Source organism: Hylobates moloch, unplaced genomic scaffold (assembly GCF_009828535.3).
Source record: "Hylobates moloch isolate HMO894 unplaced genomic scaffold, HMol_V3 SCAFFOLD_6, whole genome shotgun sequence".
Lineage (NCBI taxonomy): Eukaryota > Metazoa > Chordata > Mammalia > Primates > Hylobatidae > Hylobates > Hylobates moloch.
The window spans coordinates 6,536,804-6,563,883 of record NW_026652281.1 but is presented as its reverse complement, the minus strand read 5'-3'; the positions used below and the strand labels follow the sequence as shown (position 1 = coordinate 6,563,883).

The 27,080-nt window shown below is 40.2% G+C and overlaps 1 protein-coding gene across 2 annotated transcripts in view; it reads left to right on the top strand.

Annotated features, from left to right (window-relative positions):
* The window catches only part of CDH13 (cadherin 13), a 1,184,027-nt gene that overhangs the window by 990,711 nt on the left and 166,236 nt on the right, over positions 1-27,080 (top strand). For both annotated transcript variants that reach the window (XM_032156331.2, XM_032156329.2), the window contains one exon: positions 7,678-7,818. In XM_032156331.2, coding sequence (XP_032012222.1) covers positions 7,678-7,818 — 141 coding nt within the window. The remainder of the gene's footprint in view (positions 1-7,677; positions 7,819-27,080) is intronic.

Genomic DNA, 27,080 nt, shown 5'->3' with positions numbered 1-27,080 from the left:
ATCACATCTATTTGTTGATTTTCCCCCCACAGCTACCACTATGCTTGTTATTAGTGATAAATGTTCTGTTAAATGCATACTTGTATGGAAGTCATCGTAGCTGTGCAAAACATCGAGGGTCTGGTGATCGATTAAGTGCCAGATTTAATGACATGGCTTGATTCTTTTTTCAAGATGAGATGTTTGATTTTCAAATCAGTGTGATCAGTGAACCTGGCCTGTGTCTGTGGAGATTCACTCGAGGCTTTTTCTTGCAGACATACCATCTTGCTTTTGTTTCTAGGATATATATTAGCTGGTAGCTAGTCGACACCCAGGAGGAGATAGAAAATGCAATAGAAATGTATGACTGCAGAACTCAAACCAGGAGAGCAGCTTGACTCTCTTAGATATGTCTTACAGATCAGATAGCTTCAAATAAAATCAGAGGAGCCAGTTTAATTTTTCCAGTTTTGACACAGTGCATTTCTTCCTCCAAATAAAATTCTATCTCCTTGAGCTAGAGTTCCCCAAAGTATAAGTCGTTCCCTGAGAATAAATGACTTTGCTTTGGAAATGCCACTGATATGATGAGACCTTTGAGATATAATTTAGTTCAGGGAAACAGTAATATATCATCATTATGAATAATGAAAGTAAATCGCCCACCTTGTGTGCTGAGTACTGGCTAGGTGTTGTGGCCAAAGGCATGGTCCTTGCCCTTGAAAACTTTGTCATCCACTTAGGGAGATAGTAAATGGGCATTCAAAATAAAGCAAAATGGGACACATAGCCTTCATATTAAATAAGATAAGCTAAGCACAGTCATAAAGGCCCTTAAACCTAAAAAATGGCTTATGTCTTGCTCACATCACAGTCTAAAGCAGGTCACCAAAGGGGCTTTGAGCTGTATAGTCATTTGGAGATCCAGGTTTCTTCCTTTTCAGGAAATAGAAAGTGTGGGAGGTTACATGGGAGGTTTAAGGACCACACCAAGTACATAACTTCTGCTCACCTTCCACTGACCGCAATCAGCCACACAAGTCCATTTGACTGCAAGGACGCCTGAGCTGTACAGTCTAGCCATATGCCCCTGGAGCCTGAGGAAATAGGATCCGGTGAACACACAACATTGTTTTCACATCACGTTCCTTTGCTTGCGAGCAACTGAAACTCATTCGGGCTGGTTTTGGTACCTAAAAGAAGCTCTTGAGTATACAGTGGAATGAGTTACAGAATCAAGGAAAGCACTGAAATCAGGGGCCAGCAAAGCTCCAGCTCTTAGCAGCCAAGCTGCTGCTTCCCGGTGGAGCAGCACCTTTTGCAAAATTCAGCTGAAAAGCTGTTTGGAGTTGGAGTTGATTACATTCGTCTTTCCTCTGAGCCTTGAACCAAAGAAACACAGAATCAGGTGAGGCCCAGGGAGAATACAACCTGATCTTGAGAATCGGGTTGACCTTGATAATGGGGACCCCTTCTCACTGATGAGTTCACTCACCTAGTGACAGGGCAGCTGGACAAGTGAAAGTGAAGCTGCACAAGTGAAGAGGCAGGTGCCTTCCTCATGGACAGAGAGAAGCACAAGGGTGCTGAGTTTCCTCCCAAAACATTCAAGGCAAAAATCCCTCTCTTGGTCCTAGGAGTTCAGGGTTTAGCTTACATTCCTGTTTTCCTGACTCTCAGTCCCACATTTCCTATTTTCAGAATCCAATTGTCCCAGCTTGAATTAGGGAGTTACCTATGAATTAGTCACTTCTTGGCAAGGGAGGCAAACATGACATGTGGCCACTGGGGTCTATTTCTCTGCATCAAAATTTCCTCCTGGAGATTGGGGCATCTGTGGGCTGGACACCTAAAGAGAATCTCTTCCAGCAGAGTAACAAATGCAGAGTGGCCAGCGAGGGTACAGAATTAAAAATATATGTGTATATTTCAAGTAAAAGTGACTCCGAGAGCTAGGAAATTGGGGGAGACTTTCTGGAAACGGCTCTGAGGATCGGGAAGTAGGTCAGAGGCAAGCGGAAGGCATTCTAATCATGTGTGAGCAAGAGGGTTCATGTGGCTTTTTCTCTAATTTTCAAGTGCAAACTGGGTCTTTTACATTCTAAAGAAGGTTACTTTTATTGTTGGTTTTGGGGATTTTGTTACTGTTCTCCTTGTGAAAGCAATAATGTTCATTACAGAAAACTCCCCAAATCATAACAGGCCAATCAACTTTTTATATTAGAATTTCTTTTAAAACTGCAAACTTGGGCAGGGCGTGGTGGCTCATGCCTATAATCCCAGCACTTGGGGAGCCTGAGGTGGGAGGATCACTTGAGCCCAGGAGTTCAAGACCAGCCTGGGTAATAGAGGGAGACCCTGTCTCTACAAAAAATACAAAAATCAGCCAGGTGTAGTGGCATATGCCTGTGGTCCTAGCTACTTGGGGTACTAAATTGGGAGGATCGCTTGAGCCTGGGAGGTCGAGGCTGCAGTGAGCTGTGATCATGCCACTGCCCTCCATCCTGGGTGACAGAGCAAGACCCTGACTCACACACACACACAAAACGTAGAAACTTGGAAGCAACCCAAATGTTCATCCAATAGGGATTGATTAAATAAATTATAGTGGATCTATACATTGGACTACTAGACAGCTGTTAAAATGAATAGCTCTGTAAACACTGAGATAAAAGTGATATGGTAAAACAAATTGTGTCACTATGTAAACAGTATTACTTTGATGAAATACGTATGTATATAAGTATGTATATTAAATATGTGGGTATTTAAAATGTACCTGTGTGTGTGTCTACTTGTATAAGAAAAAGGAGATAACTATCAATATTTACCTCTCACAGGTGGGGTTGGGCAAGGGTGGAGGAAAGTTCTTTGAAATGACTGTTTTATTTTTATGTTGCTTACAATAATTGGATTTTACTTCAGTACTGAAAATATTTTTAAGGTCAGCCTTAAGTTTGCCAGAAGATTTAGACTTTTGAAACCACATCGCAAACTTCGCAATTTATCTACGTAACAGTCTAATTGATGCTTTACTAGGTTAATGAGTCTATTTCTCATTACAGGTGCAAAGTTTTGTTTACTTCAGGAGATAGAAATTGGTTCATTTTCTAAAATTAGTTGAACTATGAGAGTTACGCCAATGTATCCTTCCCTTGTGCTACCATAAGAATTTGTACATACCTCTGCTTAGCTTTGATTTATTTTATTACACTAATATGTGAATATGACTGTCCTCAATGCTAAACTTTGACCTCTTTGGAGAAAGAGACTTTTGTTTTTTGATCACTGTATCTCTAGTATCCAACACAACATTTAGACAAGAAGTTTATTAACTGCCAATTAAATAGATGCATAAACTAATTAAAGAAAGAATTAGACCAGGTGCAGTGGCTCATACCTATAATCCCAGCACTTTGGGAGGCCAAGGTGGGCAAATTGCTTGAGCTGAGGAGTTCAGGACCAGCCTGGGCAACATAGGGAGACCCCGTCGCTACAAAAAATACAAAAATTAGCTGGGTGTTGTGGCGTGTGATTATAGTCCCAGCTACTCAGGAGGCTGAAGTGAGAGGATTGTTTGAGCCAGGAAAATAGAGGCTGCAGTGAACCATGACCACACCACTGCACTCCAGCCTGAACGACAGAGTGAGACCCTGTCTCAAAATAAATAAATATTTTTCAAATAGATAGTTATAGTTACTTTCCCTGGGCACAAAAAAAAAGTTTCTGTTTAAGGGAAAGTATTAAAAGAGAAAATGATATATTCATAAAATGATAGGAATACTGTTTTGAAGAACCTATTTTGATACTATTGTATGATGTGATAGCTCCTATGCTTTCTTGTTAATCAGATAATTGATCATAGTGTTATTGCAATAGTTGCAATATTAGTCGAAACTCCCTTATTCCTACCTGTGGAACATCTGAATCAAGTGTCTTGAGGAAAGCCAAAATGTATTAGCTCATAGAATTCACAAAATCTAAGGAGTAAATTCTGGCTGCAAGGATGACAACTAAGGAGCTCAAATGATGTTAACAACAACAACAACAAACTCCATCTCTACCTCTTAGTCTCTGTTATCTTCATTCTCAGGTTGACTTTCTTTGTGTGGTTACAGGTGGCCACTACTAGCTCCAGATGGATGCCCTAACTACCTCCAAGTTTAACAGAAAGATAACTTCTTTTCCCTAAGCATTCTGAAAGAACTAAAGGACAATGTCCTGGAATTGAATTTCAATCCCAGGGTGGACTCACTTAGGTTATGTCCTCATCGTGTGATGATAGGAATGGAAAGCCCTGATTGGCCAGGCCTGAACCATATGACCATCCCTAGATCAGGAGTGGGGTCAGCCCCACCCACCTGAACTGTACCTGTACTGAGGGTGAGGAAGGGGTGATGCCCGAGGGAATTATAACTTAGGTACCAGAAGAAGAGGGAGTGGGTATCAGGACAGCCAAGCAGCATACTCCTGCTATAGTTAGTGCTTGAGGCAGTCCTGTAGCACGTCCCCACAGCAATCTGTACTGCAAGTTGAAGAAGAATGAATGCTATGAGGACTTTATCTCCTTCTTATGCCACTGTCGTGGAGTCACCCTAGTCTCCCAATTTGCTTCACTGGGCAATGTCAGGAGCTGTCCTTTAGAGACCAGCCCTGTCTGAGATCAAAAGCTAAACATTCTCGTAGGACTGGTATAAAAGTTAGTAACATCCTCTTGAATAAAAATATTGAAATATGAATAAAAAGCCTGAAAAAATTCATACTCTTTATCCTAGTAATTCTACATCTTGGGATCTATCAGTTAAAAACAAACCAAAAAAATTTTAAAAAGTAGCCAAAATATATATGAGCCTTTGTGAAAAAAGATGTTAATTGCAATGTTATTTAAAACTGTCAACATTTTGAAAACCGCAAATAATCAAAAGGCCTAATAATAGAAGACAAGTAAATTATAAAACATACATATGATTATATTGTAGGCAACCCTTAAAATAACATCTAGGAATTAGATTGGTAAATATTATATGAGAAAAATAATATGATATTTAGCATAATCTCTTCAATATTGGGGGAGAATCCACATAATTTTCATGTCAGCAATTGTGTGCTTTCAAAAATAAGTACGATGTTTTATGACAAAAGTAAAGGTGTTATGCAAGAAATTAGACCTTTGCTGTTCAGGGTAGTGGTTAACATGTTCAGAGACACTCGGGAAAGATTTTAAAGGTAGCCAATTTACTGGTTTCATATGGTCCAGCTGCAGAAATTATGGCCAATAGTACATCCAGTCCAGCTTTTCAGTGATGACAAGCAGAAAGCCGCTTCCATTAGGCTCAAGTTTTCCAGCTTCAGCTTGAGAATAGATGGAATTTCAAGCATCTTTACCGAGAGATGCCAACGAAACCAGCCAGGAGCAAAATTAGCAGAATTCTTGAACCAGGCAGAACCAGGGCAGATGGCATCTCCAGCACCTTCACAGACCAGTGCCAGCTGACCCAGCCAGAACTGGAACTGGGTCATTTCCACTTGCACTCAGCAATCAGAGAACTTTGTGACCTTCGATCTTGGTGGAGCTGGAATTGAAACCGAAACACGAGGCATAGAGCTGTCACAGGAGCACACTAACTTCCCACTCATCACCATGAATTGAAGTGGAGGGCCTTAACAAACCACCTAACAGAACCAGTACTCTTTAAAATGGTCGCTCAGAAGTTAAAGGAACAGCTGATGAATGGTGTCCCCATGAGCAGACAGCTAATTGCACTTCAAAATACTTAAAAGTTTTTGAGAGACCTAGCATTGAGCTATTGAAATTTACCATGTAAACTTAGGACTTTAGAAGAAAATTAGACATCCTCCATTGCTTTTTTGTTCTTTGCTTCCTGTGGTATTTCTTAATTATTGGTTGGTATAACCAGCTCTTTTTGAAGCTGTGGTACTGGTAGGACTATTTATGTGATTGTAAACACCTATTATTTTTCTTAATAAAGGTAGTTCAACTCGGACTCTCTGTGTGAGTGATTAAGAAATCTATCCGACGTGAGTTAAGCAAATAAGGAAAATTATTGCCTTCATTAGCTGAAAAGTTCACAGGCGGGGCTGGCTTCAGGAGTGGCGTGATGAAGTGGCTCCAGTACAACCACTAAGAACCATTTCTTTTCTGAGATTCAAGTATAATTAGTTCTCTTAGGATATTGCCTTTGTTCTTGGATGCAGGGTCATCTTCTGCATTACCCCTCCTGTGGTCATGAGATGACTCCTCTAGCTCCCCCTGCTAAATGCTTCCAGGTCCACACCACAGGGAAACAGAATTTCCTTCACCTGACTGTCAAACACAGGGCCTGGACTTAACATTATATCACTGGAATAAGATGCACTGACTGACTTCTCCTAATTAGGACTCATTCCAAAAGTTCAATGGGTAGGAGATAGAGAAAGGCAATCCTAACCCAAACCACATGAGCAGAGAAGAAGTAAAGGGTAGGTCCCCAAAGGAAATGTGGGGTGCTGCCTTACCAGATGAATGGTGTGCTTGTGGACCAATTCAAGCAGAAACCTACTACCAAAGATAATTTAAATATAGGGGCTGTTATTTACGAATGACTGCACTCCTCTTCATCTTAGGATCAGGGCTATTTGGTTAGTTTTTTTGAGTATATAAACATGATAGCCAAATCTTTGTCAAATATTCAGATGAAAAACACTTATGTAAAGAGAACAGTGCAATACTGCTTGTGTTAAATTTATCAAATCATTATTGGATTAAATGCATCTTCCAAATGTAATAGCCTGTGCAACAAAAAAGACGTGAAAGAAGTGTGATGTAAGTGACTCTAAACCTCAGTGGGGTTTCTTCCCCATCTGTAAAATGGGAATGGTTATTGCAAGTTGAGCTGCTAGTTGAAAAGATTAACAAGGATTTCTGTAAAGTGAGGTAATGCAATGCCTGCCTCATCAGATTTTCAGTAAATGTGAGTTCCTAAAGCTGCCATCTTTGTCCTAAGCTCATTATCAAAGGTAGCCTCATTTTCAGATCAGCTTCCTGAGGTCTCTGAAATAACAGATATGGACGTGGACATTAAAGGACAACGTAGGGGCCGGGCGTGGTGGCTCACACCTGTAATCCCAGCACTTTGAGAGACTGAGGCAGGCAGATCACGAGGTCAGGAGTTCAAGACCAGCCTGACCAACATGGTGATACCCTGTCCCTACTAAAAATACAAAAATTAGCTGGGTGTGGTGGCAGGCACCTGTAATCCCAGCTACTCAGGAGGCTGAGGCAGGAGAATTGCTTGAACCCGGGAGGCGGAGGTTGCAGTGAGCCCAGATCGCACCACTGTACTCTAGAGTGAGACTCTGTCTCAAAAAAAAAAAAAAAAAACCAGGGATAATGTATGCCCAAGCCCAGGAAATGGAACATTCTGTGATATATCAAATATCTCCCTAAAAAAGAACGGTAAATATAATATATTCTGTCCCCATGGCAAACTCTAATCTTTGATTAGTGACTGTCTTATATTGAAGAGATTCCAAGGCACATTTATACACGATAGGTAAAAATGTTATCGCTGCTTAAAGATGCCTACCCTAGATGGAGGAGGGGGAGAGAGAGCTCCAGCAATACGCTTGCCACCTTTCCAAAGCAGTAACCCAAATCTAAATGTCATATTCTTTCTTTGTGCTTGTGCTTCATAGACTCTGGAAAATCCCAAGTATGAACTGATCATCGAGGCTCAAGATATGGCTGGACTGGATGTTGGATTAACAGGCACGGCTACAGCCACGATCATGATTGATGACAAAAATGATCACTCACCAAAATTCACCAAGAAAGAGGTAAACCCCTGCGCCAAACACCAACCACCGCTGTGACCAGCTATGGTTACTGATTGATGTTAATTCACATACCACAGCTCCTGCTGGCCCCCCTTTCAAAATCAAAATACTCCTTTGTGGGAGAGACGATGGTGTTTTGCTGGAATTCTTTCTCACATTTTTATTTTGTGTATGTGTGTGAGGCTAAAATACCAGAGCATGGTGAGAACAAAAGCACTGAATCTTGTTAAAGTCCATAAGGAAATAACTTTTAAAGCCCAAGTGCCATTTTTGTAGTTTTATTGCTGTTATTTAGCAGTGAGTTATGAGAGTCCCATTGTGATTTTAGCATAACAGTAACTTTTTTTCCAGCAAGTGCAGATTGAGAGGCCAGACGGAACAGCAGCAAGGAGGAAAAGCAGATTTCCTAGTCAGTAACAATGTGGCCCAGGAGCTTATAAATAACAACCAAGCTAGCTCATCTAGGAGAGCCATTATTCATTCGCAGTCCCTGTGCTTTTATGATTATGGATCATGGTTGTTGTTTCCCATTTATTCCAAGGGAGCAATGTCTGGGGAAGGGCTGAGTACCCAAGATCGCTTTCAGTTGCTAAATTTGTACCCAAACCAGGAAGCCATGTGCACTAAGCATCTGACGGAAATGTGCTAAGATCATGGCTTCTTTAGGGGCCTGGGCCAGGGCATGGATCTGATGCCCTTCTTACTGACCAAGTGAAGAATATGGAATAGGTACGATGGCCCCTGACTTTTGTAGAGTCTTTACTGCATCCACCATGGTGTCTCCACCTGAGATCTGTTGCCTTATTTGACTGTGTGAGCCTGGCTTTACCATTTTACAAACGAGCTTACTGTGATGCTCAGAGGATCTAGAGAACAAGCTCCAAGGTCATGGACAGAAAAAGTGGCCGAAATAGGAAGTGAACCAAGTTCCTGTGATTCAAAAGCTGAACTCCTAACTGTGAGCTGTGCTTTCCTCATCTGCCATCAATGCTTCTAACCTCCAGGGTGTTTGGAGAAAAAAACCTACATAGGGACTTGCAGTTGCCCCACCCCTCTCTGGAGGAATCTCACGGCTACCCAGGGTGGCTTGAGACAGATGGATCCTCTCAACCCCCAAGTTCCCCAGTGGCCTCTGTATTAGTTCATTCTCACACTGCTATAAAGAACTACCTGAGACTGGGTAATTTACAAAGAAAAGAGGTTTAATTGGCTCATGATTCTGCAGGCTGTACGGGGAGCATGGCTGGGGAGGCCTCAGGAAACATTCAGTCATGGCAGAAGGCAAAAGAGGAAGCCATCATATCTTCACATGGAGGAGTAGGAGAGAGAGAGCAAAGGGGAAGGTGCCACACACTTTTAAACAACCAGACCTCATGAGAATTTTATCATGAGACAGCACTATGGGGAGATGGTGCTAAACCATTAGAAACCACCCCCATGATCCAGTCACCTCCCACCAGGCCCCAACTACAACACTGGGAATTACAATTCAACATGAGATTTGGGTGGGGACACAGAACCAAGCCGTATCAGCCTCTTCACCTCAGCAGCTCCTTGCACAGCTCACTCAGGAGATAGATGTCCCCCTTTCTCTCTGTGGTGTCTTGGGCACTTAGGATTCCAACCTCAAAACAGCAAAGTCCACAGGAGCTTGATCTGCTCCATTCTCTGACTTCCCATGACAGAGTTCCTCTAGCTGCTAATACAGACTGCTCACCCTTGCCATGGTTCTAAACTGGCATTTCAAGAACACCAGTTCTCATTAGTTCCAAACAATTCTAATTCACTTCCAAGAAATTAGTCCCACAAATTACACCACCGGGGTGGGGATAGGAATGAAAAAATATACTTCAGGGTTAAGTAGATGTGGGAAACACTGAATTGATTACTTTTAAATGATTTATTTAACTGCAGGACTTCTGATTAACTTTAAAATGCTTTGTATTTCTCTAACAGGGTTAGGTATGTTCTGTAGGGTTTCTCATTCTTCTTTGACCTGGGGACTTTTTTCTCTAGGCCACCTCACATGCCTTATTGAGCTGGTGTTTCATGGAATGTTCACTGGGGGATTTTTATTTATCTTTAGAATTTCTTTTCAACCTATTTCAAAATAAAAACTCAAAGCATGTTGTAATATTCAATATAAACATAACAATGAGAACAAAAATAGAATAACCCCAACCCAATATATGAAGATGAATCTGTGTTACCAGCTGTGTGAGATTAATTAGTTACTTCAATGCCACTCTGAATTTGGCTCCTGTGACTTGGGAAAAAAAAGAAATGTGTGCTCAGCTGTGGACTAAACACTGTGAATGAGAGACTATTGTTTTTAATGTCACTGAATCCAAGGAATAATTTAACATGGACTTTAAAGGTTAGCTACCATTCCACAATATCATATTGATTTCAAAATATCATATTGTAAACACTAAAAGCATACAATGTTATCTGTCAATCTTAAAAAATAAATTTTGAAAAAAGAGACACTGCGTAGCATAAGGGAAAATGTATCCGCCCGTGAATACTGGCAAAAGCAAGCAAATTTTCTTCAAATGGACATTAGACAATGAGTTTGAGATTCCCAAAGGGCAGAGCTGATACCTAAACTCATAAAGAGAGATAAGTAACCAGATGAAAAGAAGCGATAACAAGTACACTAGACTCTCATTTGGATATTAAATGTCCCAGAGGAGTCTTTGCCAAATGCTTGATAAATTAAATTCATGGTTAAACTTTCTGTCATGTTCCTGAAAGGCTGATGTTGTTTGTTGAAAGGGATTCATACACTTTGGATAACACTGCTGGAAGTAATGTGATTGAGAAGTAAGGAGGGGGCACTGGAGCCAGAACTGGGTTCACATCCCACTGACCAGCCATGTGGTGTGAGCATGTTAGCTGCTCTACATCCCGGTCTCTTCACCTGTTAATGGGCTGATTGCAGAGCCTACCTCATTAGGTCATTGTGAATGAGCTAATGACCAGAAGAACCTAGATAGTGCCTGTCGCCCAGTATTTTCTAAAGGATACAGATGAGGACAGTGGTGATGACACTGCTGATGAGGATGGTGGGAGGAAGGCCGTCATGAACAGGAAGATTGTGATGAGAAAGATATTATGATGACAATCATTTTTCCAAAATGTCAGAGGCCAAAGTGACATTCTTATCCAAAGGGCCACCTCCCCTCTAGGTTGAAGGCTACTCTTTTCCTTTAAAGTGACCTATGAATCTGCTCAAGCACTTTAAAATACATGCTTAGGACCCTAGAGCTCTAGGGGAGAAGCAATTCTGCAGGAGAGGTGGCAGAATCTGTAAAATGCATCACTATGAGATCGGGGCTCTGGACAAAAGCGAGAGAGACCAAGAGAAACCTGCTGGGGAGAGGAGAGCTCCTAATGAGGACTGGCTCAGATGCAGTGGCCTCTAGGATATGGAAGAGGTAGAAAAACAGGATGTCCTAGAAACAGAGAGGAAACATGGGGCTTACGATCTTGAAGTTGAAACAAATTTTAGAGATGAAAATCAAGGTTTAGTCATTCCAAAATAGAAATAGTGATCATTTGGGGTTGAGGATGTCCAGAAAGCTCTCTAAGAAGACGTTGTCCTATGTAAATTTTTTCATATCTTAGAACATTTTGAAGTTGGTAAGAATACATGGTTTTAGGAACATATGGGGTTTTTAAATTCTATCTTACATGACTTTCCCTCTCCGGAGAGGTGTATCTTTTTATCTATTTTTGAAGTCTATATAAAAGAGAAGTTATGACTGATCACAAATAATAGAGACTAGAAATAACACCGTTGAACAAAATAGAGGTATAGTTTCTCTCACTTAAAAGTTTGGAAGTGAAGGCTGGGTGTGGTGGCTCGTGTCTGTAATCCCAACACTTTGGGTGGCGGAAGTGGGAGGAGTGCTTGAGCCCAGGAGTTCAAGACCAGCCTGGGAAACATGGTGGAACTCTGTCGCTACAAAAAAAAATACAAAAATTATCCAGGCATGGTGGCATGTGCCTGTAGTACCAGCTACCTGGGAGGCTGCGGTAGGAGGATTGTTTGAGCCCAGAAGGTCAAGGCAGCAGTGAGTCATGATCACACCACTGTACTCCAGCCTGGGTGACAGAATGAGACCCAGTTTCAAAAAAATAAAGTTTGCAGGTAGACAGACCCAGGCCAGTTTGGTGATGTCATGATATCAATTTCCCAGGTTCCCCTTAGCTTTCTGCTCCGCCTCCCTCACGGCTGCCTTGTGGTACAATAGGGTCACTGCAGCACCAGGTATAACAGCCAGTAACAGGAATTAAGAAGCAGGGAATGAGAAGAACAAAGGAGAACCTGCCACCTGAGTAAATGTCACTTGAAAACTTCCCCAGAAGACCAAGTGACTTCTGCTTGCATCTCCTTAGCCTCCCTTACCTGTAAGGGAGGCTGAGAAATAACCACAGTTGTCTTCAGTTGGTGTGTTGCGTTTATAGTGTTTGTTTAAGGATGGAGATACTTTAAAGGTTACTTTTAAAAGTAAATTCTTATTGCAAAGTAAGCTCGGCCAGGCACGGTGGCTCACGCCTGTAATCCCAGCACTTCGGGAGGCCGAGGTGGGCGGATCACCTGAGCTCAGGAGTTCGAGACCAACCTGACCAACATGGTAAAACCCTGTCTCTACTAAAAACGCAAAAAGATTAGCTGGGCATGGTGGCACTTGCCTGTAGTCCCAGCTACTTGGGAGGCTTAGGCAGGAGAATTGCTTGAACCAGAGAGTCAGAGGTTGCAGTAAGCTGAGATTACACCAGTGCACTCCAGCCTGGTGACAGAGCAAGACTCAGTCTCAAAAAAAAAAAGAAAAAAAGTAAGCTCAATTCTTTAGTCCTCTTGTGTTCATTTACAGTAACTATACACTTGCTGAGAAGCAACAGCCACATCTCTCCTATTCTCTGTTGTATCCCGGCAGGCACTCAATAACAGAGCATTTGCTCAACGCTTCCTGAAGATAATTTTAACTTCAGAACAGCGTCACTGCATATGATGAACCAAGATTGTACTTAAAATTGCCGCTGATACATGAAATCAATTTTCAGTCATTGACGTTCATGCAAATTTGGGTTGGAAACACTAGTTTTTCTCTGTGGAGAGTTTTCTATACGTTTTCCTAATAGTTTGTACATGTGACTTCAACTAACTGTTAGTTTTGAACTTCTTACATAAGGTATTTTGAAATGATCTGAGGAAATCTAGTTAAACTCTTCAAATACAGACTTTGAAATATACATGAAAACTTCAGCAGCCCCATTTGTCGCTTTTTCATTCTTGTCTCTAAAGTTATTTTATTAAAAAAAATTTCTGATTTGTGGCTAGAACATGGTTGATGCCCAACAAATACTGATTGAATAACTCATATTTTCACATAAATCTCAGGTCATGGGGATTAATAAACTCGCTATTAATTAAAGAATGTGTTTGCAAGTGATTGTAAGATTTTAAAAAAACAGAAAATTTCAAATTTCATTTTCCATTTGTACCTTAAAATGGCAATTGGTCATTTAGATTTAATAATTTAGGACTGTCTGGCAATTCAATGAGTTCTTTCTAAGGTAAATGTTTTGGTGTTTAAGCTATAACATTATCATACCTATAATAAAAATGATATAAAACTTGTAAGATCTTGTCCTCCAGCTGGAAAATGAGAGATGGGCAAATTCTCCAGTTTTCACAAAGGGACAAAGGTAAATGGTAGGAGTTAGGAGCTGTCAAGCTGCAACTGAGCCACAGGCAGAAATTCACATCAGGTTATCAAATGAATGCTGGAGTCCAGGCTCCAATTTCTAAAAGTCAGTGTGGAGTCTTAAAGAATACAGGGTGCCTCAAGTATCTTCTTTTCCTGTGGGGTATTAGCATGTTTTCTTTTTTGAGACAGGTTCTCATTCTGTCACCCAGGCTGGAGTGCAGTAGCACAATCGTAGTCTCAGCTCGCTGCAACCTCAAGCTCCTGGGCTCACTCAGTCCTCCCGCCTCAGCCTCCTGAGTAGCCGAGACTTCAGGCACACATCACCATGTCTGGCTAATTTTTGTATTTTTTTTTTTTTTGCTGTTGTTGTAGAGCGAGGTTCTGCCGTGTTGCTCGGGCTGGTCTTGAACTATTGGGCCCAAGCAATCCGCCCACCTAAGCTTCCCAAAGCGCTGGGATTAAAGGCATGAGCCACTGTGCTCAGCCAGTATTTGCAATTTTAATTAAAATATTGTGTTAATTAACTGCCTAATATAACCTGTAATCGTTTTTCTCTTTCATGTCTGGCTGCAAACTCTATGGTCACTTCTTCATATAACAATTTTGTAAGATCATTGTCTATAGAAATATAAGAACAAAAGGTATAGGCTTTCTTCTAGCAGGGTTGATAGAAATTTTCTCTGTGTCATCAAGAGTTTAGAAACTTTTTTTTTTGTTTTTGCTTTCACCACACATTTTACTATTGGAAAACTTATGAACTTGTGCACATTTTGAGGATTATCATCAAATTTAAGGACGTTTCTGTCATATATATGAGCTATGCCAAGCTTGTTCAACTTGCGGCCTGTGAGCTGGCGGCATGCAGCTGAGGATGGCTTTGAATGCGGCCCAACACAAATTCGTAAACTTTCTTAGGACATGATGAGATTTTTTTTTAGCTCATCAGCTATCATATTAGTGTATTTTATATGTGGCCCAAGACAATTCTTCTTCCAATATGGCCCAGGGAAGCCAAAAGATTGGGCATCCCAGAACTATGCAATTTCCAGTCTTCTTGTGTGAAAACTGATCCTTAAATCAATGACACATATTAGCTAAGTTGTCATCCCCATCTTTGCATGGGGCATATTATGAATTTTATGTTATCTTTATTGGTGTGAGCATGGCAGATCAAATCGGCAAGAATTTCAATCTTTTTCCAATGTGTTTATTATGATTCGTTCTTCTTCATTAGTGGCTTTATTAAACAATCAAGAAGCTATTTTATTCTTGTGTTAGAAATTTACCTTTTCCTCTTAATAAATTATCTGTGGCAGAATGATGTCAAGATACCTATTTATTTCATTTTTTAACTTTATCACTTTTGATTATAGGCCATTCAACTTTTTTAGTAACAGCTTTACTGAGATATAACTTACATGCCATAAAGTTCACACTTTTAAAATGTACAATTTATTGGTTTTCATTATATTCACAGAGTTGTAGAATTATCATTACTGTCTAATTTTAGAACGTTTTCATCATCCCAAAAAGAAACCCGAATCCATGAGCAGTTACTCCCCATTGCCCATTCCCACACCCTGGCAACCACTGATCTACTGTCAGCCTCTATGGATTAGTTTATTCTGGACATTTCATATGAATGGAATCATGTTAATACGTGGTCCTTCGTGACTGGCTTCTTTCCACTCAGGATTATGTCTTCATGGTCTGCCCACGTTTTAGTGTGTCTCAGTACTTCATTTCTTTGTGTGGCTGAATAATACTCCTTTCCATGGTTATGCCACATTTTATCCATTCATCCACTGAGGGACATTTAGGCAGTTTCAGTTTTTGGCTATTGTGAATAACGCTGCTGTGAACATTCATGTACAAGTCATTAAGTCTTTATCTGCGTTTTCTCTCACATCCTAAACAGCTAGAAAAAAAGAAAAAAGTACCCATAATATCACTCCAAATTCGTAAACTGTAATTTCTCAGTTGTTTTATTGAAACATTACAAAATGCCTTTCTAAATTGCAGTTAATATGACTTATTCAAGACTTATCAACTTCTTTTTGTTATGTAACTTCCATATGAAAAAAGTACACAAATCCTGATTGATTTAATTCCCAACAAATCACAAAACCCAGATCAAGATACGGAACATGATCAGCAACTCAAAAGCTTCCTGGGGTTCCTGCTAGTCCCACCACCTGCTCAGTAAAACAGCTCCTCTCCTGACTTCTTTCACTATAAACTAATTTTTTTCCTATTTTTACTTTATTTATATAAATAATCACAGTGTGGCCTCTTGTGACGAACTTTTGTGAGATTTATCTATGTTGTTGCACATAGCTATAATCTATTCATGTTCATTACCGTACAAATATATTTCAGTTTACTCCTTCATCCTACTACGTGTGGACATTTGGGTTATTTCCAGTTTGGGGATAATTTAGGTAATAGTGGAATAAATATTCTTGAATGTGTCTTTTAGTGCATATTTGAATGCTTATATGTGTTTTTGTTTGGGGTGTATCTACAGGTGAAGTTGCTAATTCCGCTTCAGTTGATTCCACCAGAGTAGTTACTCCAGTTTACAGTGGAACACTCAATGAGAATCTTGACTGCTATATATTTTCCCCAACATTTGGTTTTATCAGTTTTTTGGTTTGTTATTATTGTTAGCCTTTCCAATGTGTATGTAGTGACGTTTCACTGAGGCTTTAATTTGTATTTCTCTGGTGACTGATGAGGTTGACCATCTTTTTTTTGTTGTTGTTGTTGTTTTGTTTTGTTTTTTTATTTTTTATTATTATACTTTAAGTTTTAGGGTACATGTGCACAATGTGCAGGTTTGTTACATATGTATCCATGTGCCATGTTGTTTTGCTGCACCCATTAACTCGTCGTTTAGCATTAGGTATATCTCCTAATGCTGTCCCTCCCCCCTCTCCCCACCCCACAACAGTCCTCGGAGCGTGATGTTCCCCTTCATGTGTCCATGAGTTCTCATTGTTCAGTTCCCACCTATGAGTGAGAACATGGGGTGTTTGGGTTTTTGTCCTTGCGACAGTTTACTGAGAATGATGTTTTCCAGTTTCATCCATGTCCCTACAAAGGACACGAACTCATCATTTTTTATGGCTGCATAGTATTCCATGGTGTATATATGCCACATTTTCTTAATCCAGTCTATCGTTGTTGGACATTTGGGTTGGTTCCAAGTCTTTGCTATTGTGAATAGTGCCGCAATAGACATACGTGTGCATGTGTCTTTATAGCAGCATGATTTATAGTCCTTTGGGTATATACCCAGTAATGGGATGGCTGGGTCAAATGGTATTTCTAGTTCTAGATCCCTGAGAAATCGCCACACTGACTTCCACAATGGTTGAACTAGTTTACATGGCCATCATTAAAAAGTCAGGAAACAACAGGTGCTGGAGAGGATGTGGAGAAATAGGAACACTTTTACACTGTTGCAGGTTGACCATCTTTCATCCATCCACTGGCTGTTGGGATTCTGCTTTTGGGTAATACCTGTTCAAGTCTTTCAACCATTTTTGAAGTTGGGTTATTAGTCTTTCTCTTATTGACATGTTTTTCTTTATTCTGGATGTGAGTCCTTTGAGTTATATACATGTTGCAATTTTTTTTTTTTTACACTCTGGCTTGCCTCTTCACTCTCTGAATGAAGGTACAGTCCCAGTTTTAATGAATTCCAATATTGGTTGATGGTTAATGTCATCTTTTCCCCATTTTTGCTTATCCCAAAGGTTTAATTTCATTGATGGATATAAAACCATGTACATTTCAATTTGCTAACTTGTGTTTTCCCAGGAATTTGTCCATTTCATCTTTTTTCTCTATTTTTCTTGGTTGGTCCTGCCATGGAGTCATTCTATCAATTTTATTAATCTTTTCAAAGAAACTGCTTTTTGTTTTGTGGATTTTTCTCTATTGGGTGTTTCTTCATTTTTTTCCTTCTATCTCTTTGGATATCTTTCGCTATTTATTTTTCAAACCCCTAGAAATGATACTTAAATCATTGATTTTCAGTCTTTCTTTTTTTCTAAAGTATGGATTTAAGACTATATAAATTTTCCCTTAAGCATGACTAGAGTTGCATTACATAATATGTGCTATGATGTATTTTCATTATCATTCAGATCAAAAATATTTTTGAATTATCTTGGGTCCCTTTTGTGACTTGTGGTTTTCTAGAAGTATATTGCTAAATGTGACATATTTGGGAGTATTTTTTATTCTTTGCCATTAATTTCTATCTTAATTCTACAGTGGTTAGAAAGCATCCTCTACATGATTAGAGTCCTTTGACATTTGCTAAGACTTGCTTTACAACCCCACAGGTAATCAATTTTGATAGATGGCCCATGAATGCTTTAAAATAATGTTAATTCTATAGTTGTTTAGTATCGTGTTCTATATACATCAATTAGGCCAAGGTTTACAATTTTGTTGTTCAAACCTTCTATATATGTTTTATTAATCTGCTTATTGTATCAGTTACTGAAAGAGTGATATGATATCTATAATTACAGATATATCTATTTCTCCTGTTGGTACTATTAAATTGTTAAAAAATTAATTTGAGGCCAGGCGCGGTGGCTCATGCCTGTAATCCCAGCACTTTGGGAGGCCGAGGCAGGTGGATCACAAGGTCAGGAGATCGAGACCATCCTGGCTAACACGGTGAAACCCCATCTCTACTAAAAAATAAAAAATAAAAAATTAGCTGGGCGTGGTGGCAGGCGCCTGTAGTCCCAGCTGCTGAGGAGGCTGAGGCAGGAGAATGGTGTGAACCCGGGAGGCGGAGCTTGCAGTGAGCCAATATCGCACCACTGCACTCCAGCCTGGGTAACAGAGCAAGACTCCATCTCAAAAAAAAAAAAAATTAATTTGAGGCTGTCTTATTAGATATATACAAATTTAAAATTGTTATATCTTCCTAAAGCATTGACTCTTTATCATTATGAAACGTACCTCTCTATCCCTGCAAATGCTTTCTGCTTTAACATTTATCTCATTTCATATTAGAATAATTATCTTACCTTTCTTTCAGTCAGTGTCATCATGGTATGTTTCTTTCTGTCATTTTTTTTCTTTCTGATTTTCTGTAATCTTATATTTAGTCTGTGTCTCTTTTAAGTGGTGTATGTATGGGCTTTGATTTTTTAAAATCAATTCCGATAATGTTTTTCTTACTGGCATTATTTTGCCCATTTACATTTAATGCAACTACAACATATTTGGGTTTAAATCTACCAGTCTAAGTATTTGTTTTCTATTTGTTGCTTCTTTTTGATAAATTTTTTTTCCTCTTATCTCTTATCTTTTTCAAATTTACTTGGGTTTTTTTATAATTTCATATTCAGCTCTAATAACTTATTAGTTATACTTCATTTTCGTATTCTTGTAGTGGGTTCTGAGAAATTGCAATATATATTCTCAACTTTTAGACTCTAAGATCAAGTAGAATTTTTAGCACTTGCTGGATAATGCAAGGACTTTAGAAAATTTGAACTCCTTTTATCATCCTCCTACTTTTTGAGATATTGTTATGTTTTAATTCTGCATCAGTTTATGTTTTTCTACTTATTTACCCTTTGTATTATTATTTATTTCTCCCTGTTTCTGTGCTTCCACATGGAGGAATTTACCCTCTGATTAAAAAATTCCTTTTATTTTAAAAATACTGAAAGTCTGCTGGTAATAAGTTCTCTCATATATTATCTTAAAAATGTCTTTTATGCCAGAATTTTTGAAGAATATTTTCACTGGAGGTAAAATCTTGGTTGCCAGTTATTTTCTTAGAGCACTTCAAAGCTAACATTTCGTTGTCTTCTGACATCTATCATGTTTGTCAAAAGGTCAGCTGTCAGTGTTACTTTTATTTCCATTGAAAGAAACGTGTCTCTTTTCTCTGGCTGCTTTCAAAAACATTCTTTGTCTTTACTTTTCAGCAGTTTAAATGTGACATGCTGAATTGTGGTTTAATTTGTATTAATTATACTTGTTCCTTAAATACCTCAATTCATAAACCCATCTCTTCAAATACTTCTTCTGACTCATTTTCTCTTCGCTGGGACCCTAATTTTATATATGAATGTGTTTGTGTTTGTATGCACACAAACATATACAAACATACATATACACACACATAAACATATATATATAGACTTTCTATGCTTCTCTTGAGCTATTTTTAAGCTCACCAATCCTCTCTTCTGTCTAATCTACTATACTCATTTATTGATTTAATTACACTCAGGCCAGGCACGCTGGCTCAAGCCTGTAATCCCAGCACTTTGGGAGAGCGGTGGGCAGATCGCTTGAGGTCAGGAGTTCAAGACCAGCCTGGCCAATATGGTGAAACCCTGTCTCTACTAAATAAATACAAAAATTAGTCAGGTGTGGTGGTGCCCACCTGTAGTCTCTGCTACCTGGGAGGCTGAGGCACGAGAATCACTCGAACCCCAGATTTGGAGGTTGCAGTGAGCCGAGATCACGCCACCGCACTCCAGCCTCGATGACAGAACGAGACTCCGCCTCAAAAAAAATTTTTTTTAATTAATAAATAATAATTACACTCATTTTAAATTATGTAATTTCAAATTCTTTTTTGAATAAAATTATCTGCTGAAATTCTATGTTTTACCTATTTTCTTGAGTATTTTAGTCAAATTATTTACAATTCAATGTCTGCTAACTCCAGCATCCATTAATAGGTACTTCTGAGTCTCTTTCTATTATCAGTCCTTTTCTCTTGGTTTTTGGTCATTGGTTATATTCCCCTGGCATACCTAGGAATTTTTAAATTTAATTTTTGACAACATACATGAAGATGTTTAGAGGTTAGTTGAGGCTCTGGCTGATGATTCCCCCAGAGAGGATTCCCTTTTACTTTCTGTAAACAGATAAGAGTAGGACAGGATGACTCTAAGTCAGTCTGAGATGAAATTGGTTTGTGGTGGGACTCAGGCTTTTTCAAGGGTGGGTTTACTTCCCAGTGTCCCCTTCTCCTCGGATGCAGCTTTCCTGGGGTCCTAACTGAAAGTCTGGTATGTTTCCAGGGCTCCTCCACTTCGGCTGACCTTGCATTTCACTTCTCAGTCCCTTGTCTCTGCTGAAAGCTCTCCTTGGCCCTCTGGCCTCTTAGCACCTTCTGCTCAGATGCTTAGCCTGCTGTTCCTCTGCCCTCACAATCTGGGAAATGCCTTCAAGGGTAAAAGTTCTATGGAATACTCGCCTCGCTTCAGTGAATTTTCCTTCTCTCCGGGATCCTTGACTCTCAAGTATTGGCTGCCTTGCCAGCTCTTTGGCACTTTCAAATAAGTTGGGGGGGTTTATATTAAATCCATATCCTGGTTGTTCTAGATTTGAGGGTTGGTCTAGAAGAAGGTTTCCCCAATCATCATAAAGAGCGAAAAAAATCTGGATTAGCTTTTTGATCTGGAGTATCAGGAAAATAGCAGTAGACATGGTGCAGATATAATTCCTGTGGCAGAAAGCATAATATTTTCATTTAAAATGTGGAGAAATATAATTAAATGGCTTCACAGTACCCACTCCATCTCATACCATTTGCTTCAAAATCAACTTATTTCAGCAAAAGTTTAAAATGTTTGAAGTGTCTCCTACTTGATGATGTCAATAAGCAAGAACGGACTCTAAATCCAAGAAAGCTAAACTTTGCTTTCTGATTCTTCACTTGATTTGACATGAATATCTACAGTTCCCTTAACTCTTTGGGATCTTTTCATCTGTTTTTGATAGTTTGGTGACTCCAGATATGAAGTTAGAAGACACACCTTTGTGCTTCCACCCTTTGCCAGAAGTCTCATTGAAGTAAATATATTTATCCAGTCCTCCAGGATTCCATGCAATATATTTGAGTGCTTCAAGCAAAGCCTCCTACTTGGATAAGCATTTACTTCCTTTAGGAGAAGAATTCTTTAACTTCAGATGCACCTGTGTCTAAACCCTCACCACATAATTACACATTCTGCTTGCTCAAAAGAGATTAATCCAGAAAGCCAACCACATATTTCTTAGAAGATCGAACACATTTCAATTATCTGACTCAAGTGACTTTTCTGGAGGGTGGAGTCCAAGACATTTTAACTACCACATAAATCTTTGAAGGTGATTAAATGTTTTTCCAAATAGTCTAGACTCCCTCTTCCTATGAAGCTTTGTATAGCTATTATAGTGATATATGTGAGGCTTTTTTTTTCCTGATACTGTAAAATCACATATCTGACAGTTTTCAATGTGGCTGAGGTTTTAAATAAACCCAAATATATGCTACTAGGATCTCGATCTCATATTTTATACAGAATGGTGGGGAATATCAATATTTAAAGAAATGGTATTTTTGGAGAGAAGAGAACAGTGTGATTTCAGTGCATGGGTACTAGCAATTTCCAACTCTGTAATCAGTGCCATCACTCCTCATTACATCATTTCCTGTTCTTTCTTGTCCTGGCCAACACTTTGTCCAAGGACTCTAAGAGATCATCTATTGCAAATTGCATTCCCAACTTCCCATCATATAATCAAAGAGGGGTTTGCCGCAAAACTGCCAACACCTTCATTTCACATTTATCTTCACTTGAAAGGGGTGAGTTCATCACTTTTTTCTCCTGCACCAAGACCATAGGAAGGCATGAAATCATCAACTAAATCTTCCAGTGTTCAAATATTGGAGGCCCTGGAAACAGCAGGTATGCAGCTGAATGTTTTTGAATAAAAGAGAGTGAAGGGAAACATTTGTACAAATATAAGCAATGATCTATAAATAGAAGCCATCATCCAAGCAGTACACTTCCAACTAAGGAAAAGGGTGGTATGTGCATTCCGGGATTTAATTGTTCATACACACAAGGATGAGCGGTCTTGCGTTGTTGGAAATGCGCAAGCTGATTATAAACTCTGTGTGGAATGTCAAAACATCTGGATTTTTAAGTGAAAAAAAATATAATGTACCCTGTGGTTGTTTCTTCAAGTCACTTCCAAAGGTAGATAAGGCAGCCAGATGATTTATTGCATTAATCACTCTTTCATAATTATATTCATGATGTGTTGATCCCCATCATCCCTGTGTGAACCTCTATGCAAATTCCGTGCCTTTGCTAAACCTCTGGTTATGCTCAAGGGTCAGTGGCAACTCAATGACGATAAAAGCAATTTTTCACTACAGCTGACAGTCTTAACCCTGAGCCACTCCATAGCACAGTAGCCTCTGAAGACTTCATCCACCTGCTTCTATTCAAAGATAATATCCTCATACTAAGAGCAACAACCACACAGCCATAAAACATCTACTTTTTTAACTTCAAGAATGTGACATGACTATACCTCCATAATGCAGTTTGCAGAATAAGAACACAGTAGTTCAGGAATAGAAAGCCAAGAGCAGCATAAATGGAGCCTGTTGGAAGATGAAGCGTCCAGGCCCACAGTGCACCTGGAAGCCATTTTGTACTGAACAGTTTTAGAAGTAAGATCATGGGTCTGATGCATACATGGTTTCAAACACTGTCCACCTGGCCACAGCCTGCCTTTGTCTTAGGCCACACGGGAGCTCTGTTTACCCCTACGTGCCAAGCTTTGGCATGTCTTCGTGCCACTGCACACTCTGTTCCCTTCTTCCCGGAATGCCTTTTCCTTCTTTTGTGCCTGAAAAACTCCAATTTATCCTTCACCACCCAACTTATAAATCCCCCAGGCACTTTGTTTCTTCTTGTTCCTTGTCCCAAAACATGTTAGCCCCCTTCCTAGCCTAGAGTTACCACATTGCCTTTCACTTGTGGACTCACAACCCCTCTCCCTAATCCCCTTGGAATGCTTTGCTGTTTAAGCCCATATCCTTTTCATCACGGCCTCTAGGGCCAAGTACAGGGGCAACATCAAGTGTTTAATTAGAGATGAGCTTATTATTCATGCAGCAAATACTTATTACAGACCTGTGTTTCAGCTTCTGATGTACTATTAACTACCCTTTAATTCACTATTATACACAATGTTACCGTATACCATTATATGCTGTGTGTAAGTAATACTCTATTATGTATGCTTTTCTATTCTAATATGCACATACCCTAATATGCACATATTCTAGTCTAATATATAAATCTATTCTAATATGCACATACCCTAATAAGCACATTTTCTATTCTAATATATAATATCTATTCTAATATGCACATATCCTAATATGTACATATTCTAATATATAATATCTATTCTTTTCTAATGTGAACATATCTCAATATGCACATATTTGATTCTAATATATATCTATTCTAATATGTACATATCCTAATATGCACATATTCTAATGCATATTTTCTAATATGCACATATCCTAATATGCACGTAATATCTATTCTAATATGTATATATCTTAGTGTCACATATTCTATTCTAATATATAATATCTATTCTAATATGCACATATCCTAATATGCACATATCTCTTCTAATGTGGACATATCCTAATATGTACATATTCTGTTCTAATAATATATGACATAAAATATCAAATATGCAATATTCACCTTCTGGTGTGCTATATAATTATTTAATTGCTTATTGCCACTCTCACTAAATTAGAATGTGAGCTCCCCAAGATAAGAAACTATCTCTTTTGTCATCTGCTGTGGCCCCGCACCCAGCCAGCAGTGTAGTGCATGACCAAATAACTGATGAATGAGTGAATAAATGGTCAATGCTTGACAACAGAGACAATCAAAATCTTTGGGTCACGTTGTTGAAAAGCACTTGCGGCCAGGCGTGGTGGTTCATGCCTGTAATACCAGCATTTTGGGAGGCCGAGGTGGGCTGATCGCCTAAGCTCAGGAGTTCAAGACCAGCCTGGGCAACATGGTGAAACCCCATCTCTACTAAAATACAAAAAATTAGTCAGGCATCCTGGCATGTGCCTGTAGTCCCAGCTACTTGGGGGGCTGAGGCAGGAAAATTGCTTGAACTCAGGGGTTGGAGGTTGCAGTGAGCCAAGATCGTGCCACTGAGATTTAGCCTGGAGGACAGAGCGATACTCCAAAAAAAAAAAGGAAAAGCACTTGGAAGGAATCTCATCCAATACCTAGTGTTATAGATGAGGGGTGCTGCTCAAGGTAGAAAACAGATCCCAGACCAACCTCACTGTGGCACAAAATGCTGCTGCCGATGAGAAACTCAGGCCCCAGCCGTGCACTAACATAACAAGTCACAGGATCAGCCACGAGATTTACCATTTCGCTGTGGTCTGCCAAGAGCCGAGACAGTTGGAGTTAAATTCCATCTCAGAAGTGAACAAACTAATCTACATATACTGCAGAGAGTGCTGAATCTACTTCCTTATCGGTCAAGTAAAAAGAAAAAAAAACAAGAAAACTCAATGTTAATAAATAATACATAAAGGAATCGTTAGAGTGGAGACAGGCTCGACTAATCCTGTGAGTTAAAAAAAAAAAAAAAAAGAAAGTAAGAAAATATTCCACAGTTCCAGTGTTCTGAGCTCATTCTTGTGAGAATAAACAAAATAATTCAGGATTAAAATATTCATTTCTTTCCAAACTACAATCTATTTCAGTTACAGACTGAGTATCAGTTTTTCCAGTGTTGACGGCACTTTATTTTTGCTGTTGACCGGCTAGGATCTGAAAGATAGGATTTTATGAGAAGCGTCACTTTCAGCCTGCTTTGCCTGTGCATGCCTGCATTTCTATATCACACGTGATAACGTTATGCTGTCGCTTTCCAAAGTACATTCATTCATTCATTCACCTGCTTGCCCATCAGACACGTATGTGCACCATGCCTCATCTTTTCCAGGTTCTGTGTTAAGCTGGAGTGCAGGGCAGTGAGTGAAGCAATCAGGGTCCCTGACCTCACAAAGCAGGGCTGGGGACAACCAGCCAACCAGAACATCGATCCTGGATGACCCCTCATGATGAGATGGAACAGGGTAAAGTCGTAACAGAGGGGGACTGCGAGGGCACTTGGCATGGAGCTCAAGGAGGGCTTCTCGGAGGAAGTGACTGTATTCATTTCCTGGGCTGCCATAACAAGATATTACCAGCCATGTGGCTTCAACAGCAGATATTTATTACCTCACAGCTCTGGAGGCAGAAGTCCAAGAGTAGGGCGCTGGCAGGGTTGGTTCCTTCGGAGGCTGGAAGAGAGAATTGGTTCCATGCCTCTCCCCACGCTTCTGGTGGCCGCCGACAACCTTTGTGCTCCTGGGCTTCTGCATGAGCACGGGCGTCCCCCCAGTCCCTGCTTCCATGTACACCTGGCTTCTCCCCGTGCCCATGCCTGTGTCCACATTTCCTCTTTTTAGGACACCAGTCATATTTGACTAGGGCCTACCCTAGTAGCCTCACTGTAACTTGATTCCCTCTGTCAAGGTCCTCTTTCCAAATAAGGTTACAGTCTGAGGTCCTGAGGGTTCAGATTTCAATGTTTCCTTCTGGGGAGACACAATTCAAAGTCTAGCAGTGACACAGAAGTGGAGGATGCAGATGGAAGCGTCCGTGGGAAGACCCCAGGCTGGGAAGGGCGTGTCTGGCAGGAGGAACTGAAGGCCGCCCAGGGTTGACCAGAGCAGCATGAAAGAGCCAGGGGGGTGTTAGGCTGGAGAGGGTGGCAGGGGCCAGATGTCACCCACAAGGCGAGCAGGCTGGATTTATTCCAAGTGCATGGGGAAGACATTGGCAGATGTTAAAAGAGGTAGGGAGGGGGGCCGGGCACAGTGGCTCACGCCTGTAATCCCAGCACTTTGGGAGGCCGACGTGGGCGGATCACGAGGTCAAGAGATGGAGACCAGCCTGGCCAACATGGTGAAACCCCACCTGTACAGAAAATACAAAAATTAGCTGGGCGTGTTCTCTCCTTCATGTTGCAAGTGTCCCGTCAATAACGGCAATTGTGTCGTGAGTTCCCATGAAAAGCAAGACTGGTCATTCCATCACTTCTGTCTGTCAAACATGCCCCAGACTTGCTCTTTTGGGGCCCCGTGCTATTAAGTAAACATCCCTCAGCCAGTGCGAATATCTGAAAGCAGCTGCTTTGTACGCAGCAGGCTCAGAGACCTTTACATGCATGCCCTCAAGCCCTCCTCCTGCCTGCACTGAGACAGGTACCATGATTGTAATACCCCCTTTCGTGGGTATGGAGATGAAGGCTCCGACAGCTGAAGAACTTACCCAGACTCGAGACCCCAACTCTCAATCCTCTGCTAAGCTGCTTCTGTCCCGTGAAAGGGTTAGCAATTTACCACTCCAGTGCCGGTAGAGCCCACTGTTCAGGCATTTCTGCCTGATTCAGTGGCAGCCGCTATATCACTCTCCAGTGGTCTAGCCCTTGGGGTCAGCTCTGTAGGATTCTTTGTCCGGGCTGTTCCTCAGGGAATACCTATCCTGTTTTTCTTGTTACACTTGTGCACCAAGGGTTTGCTGAAGCAGCCCAGGTTTATTACCTCCATTTTCCGCTCTACTTGAACTTGCAAACTTCAGCTTACTGCTGGCC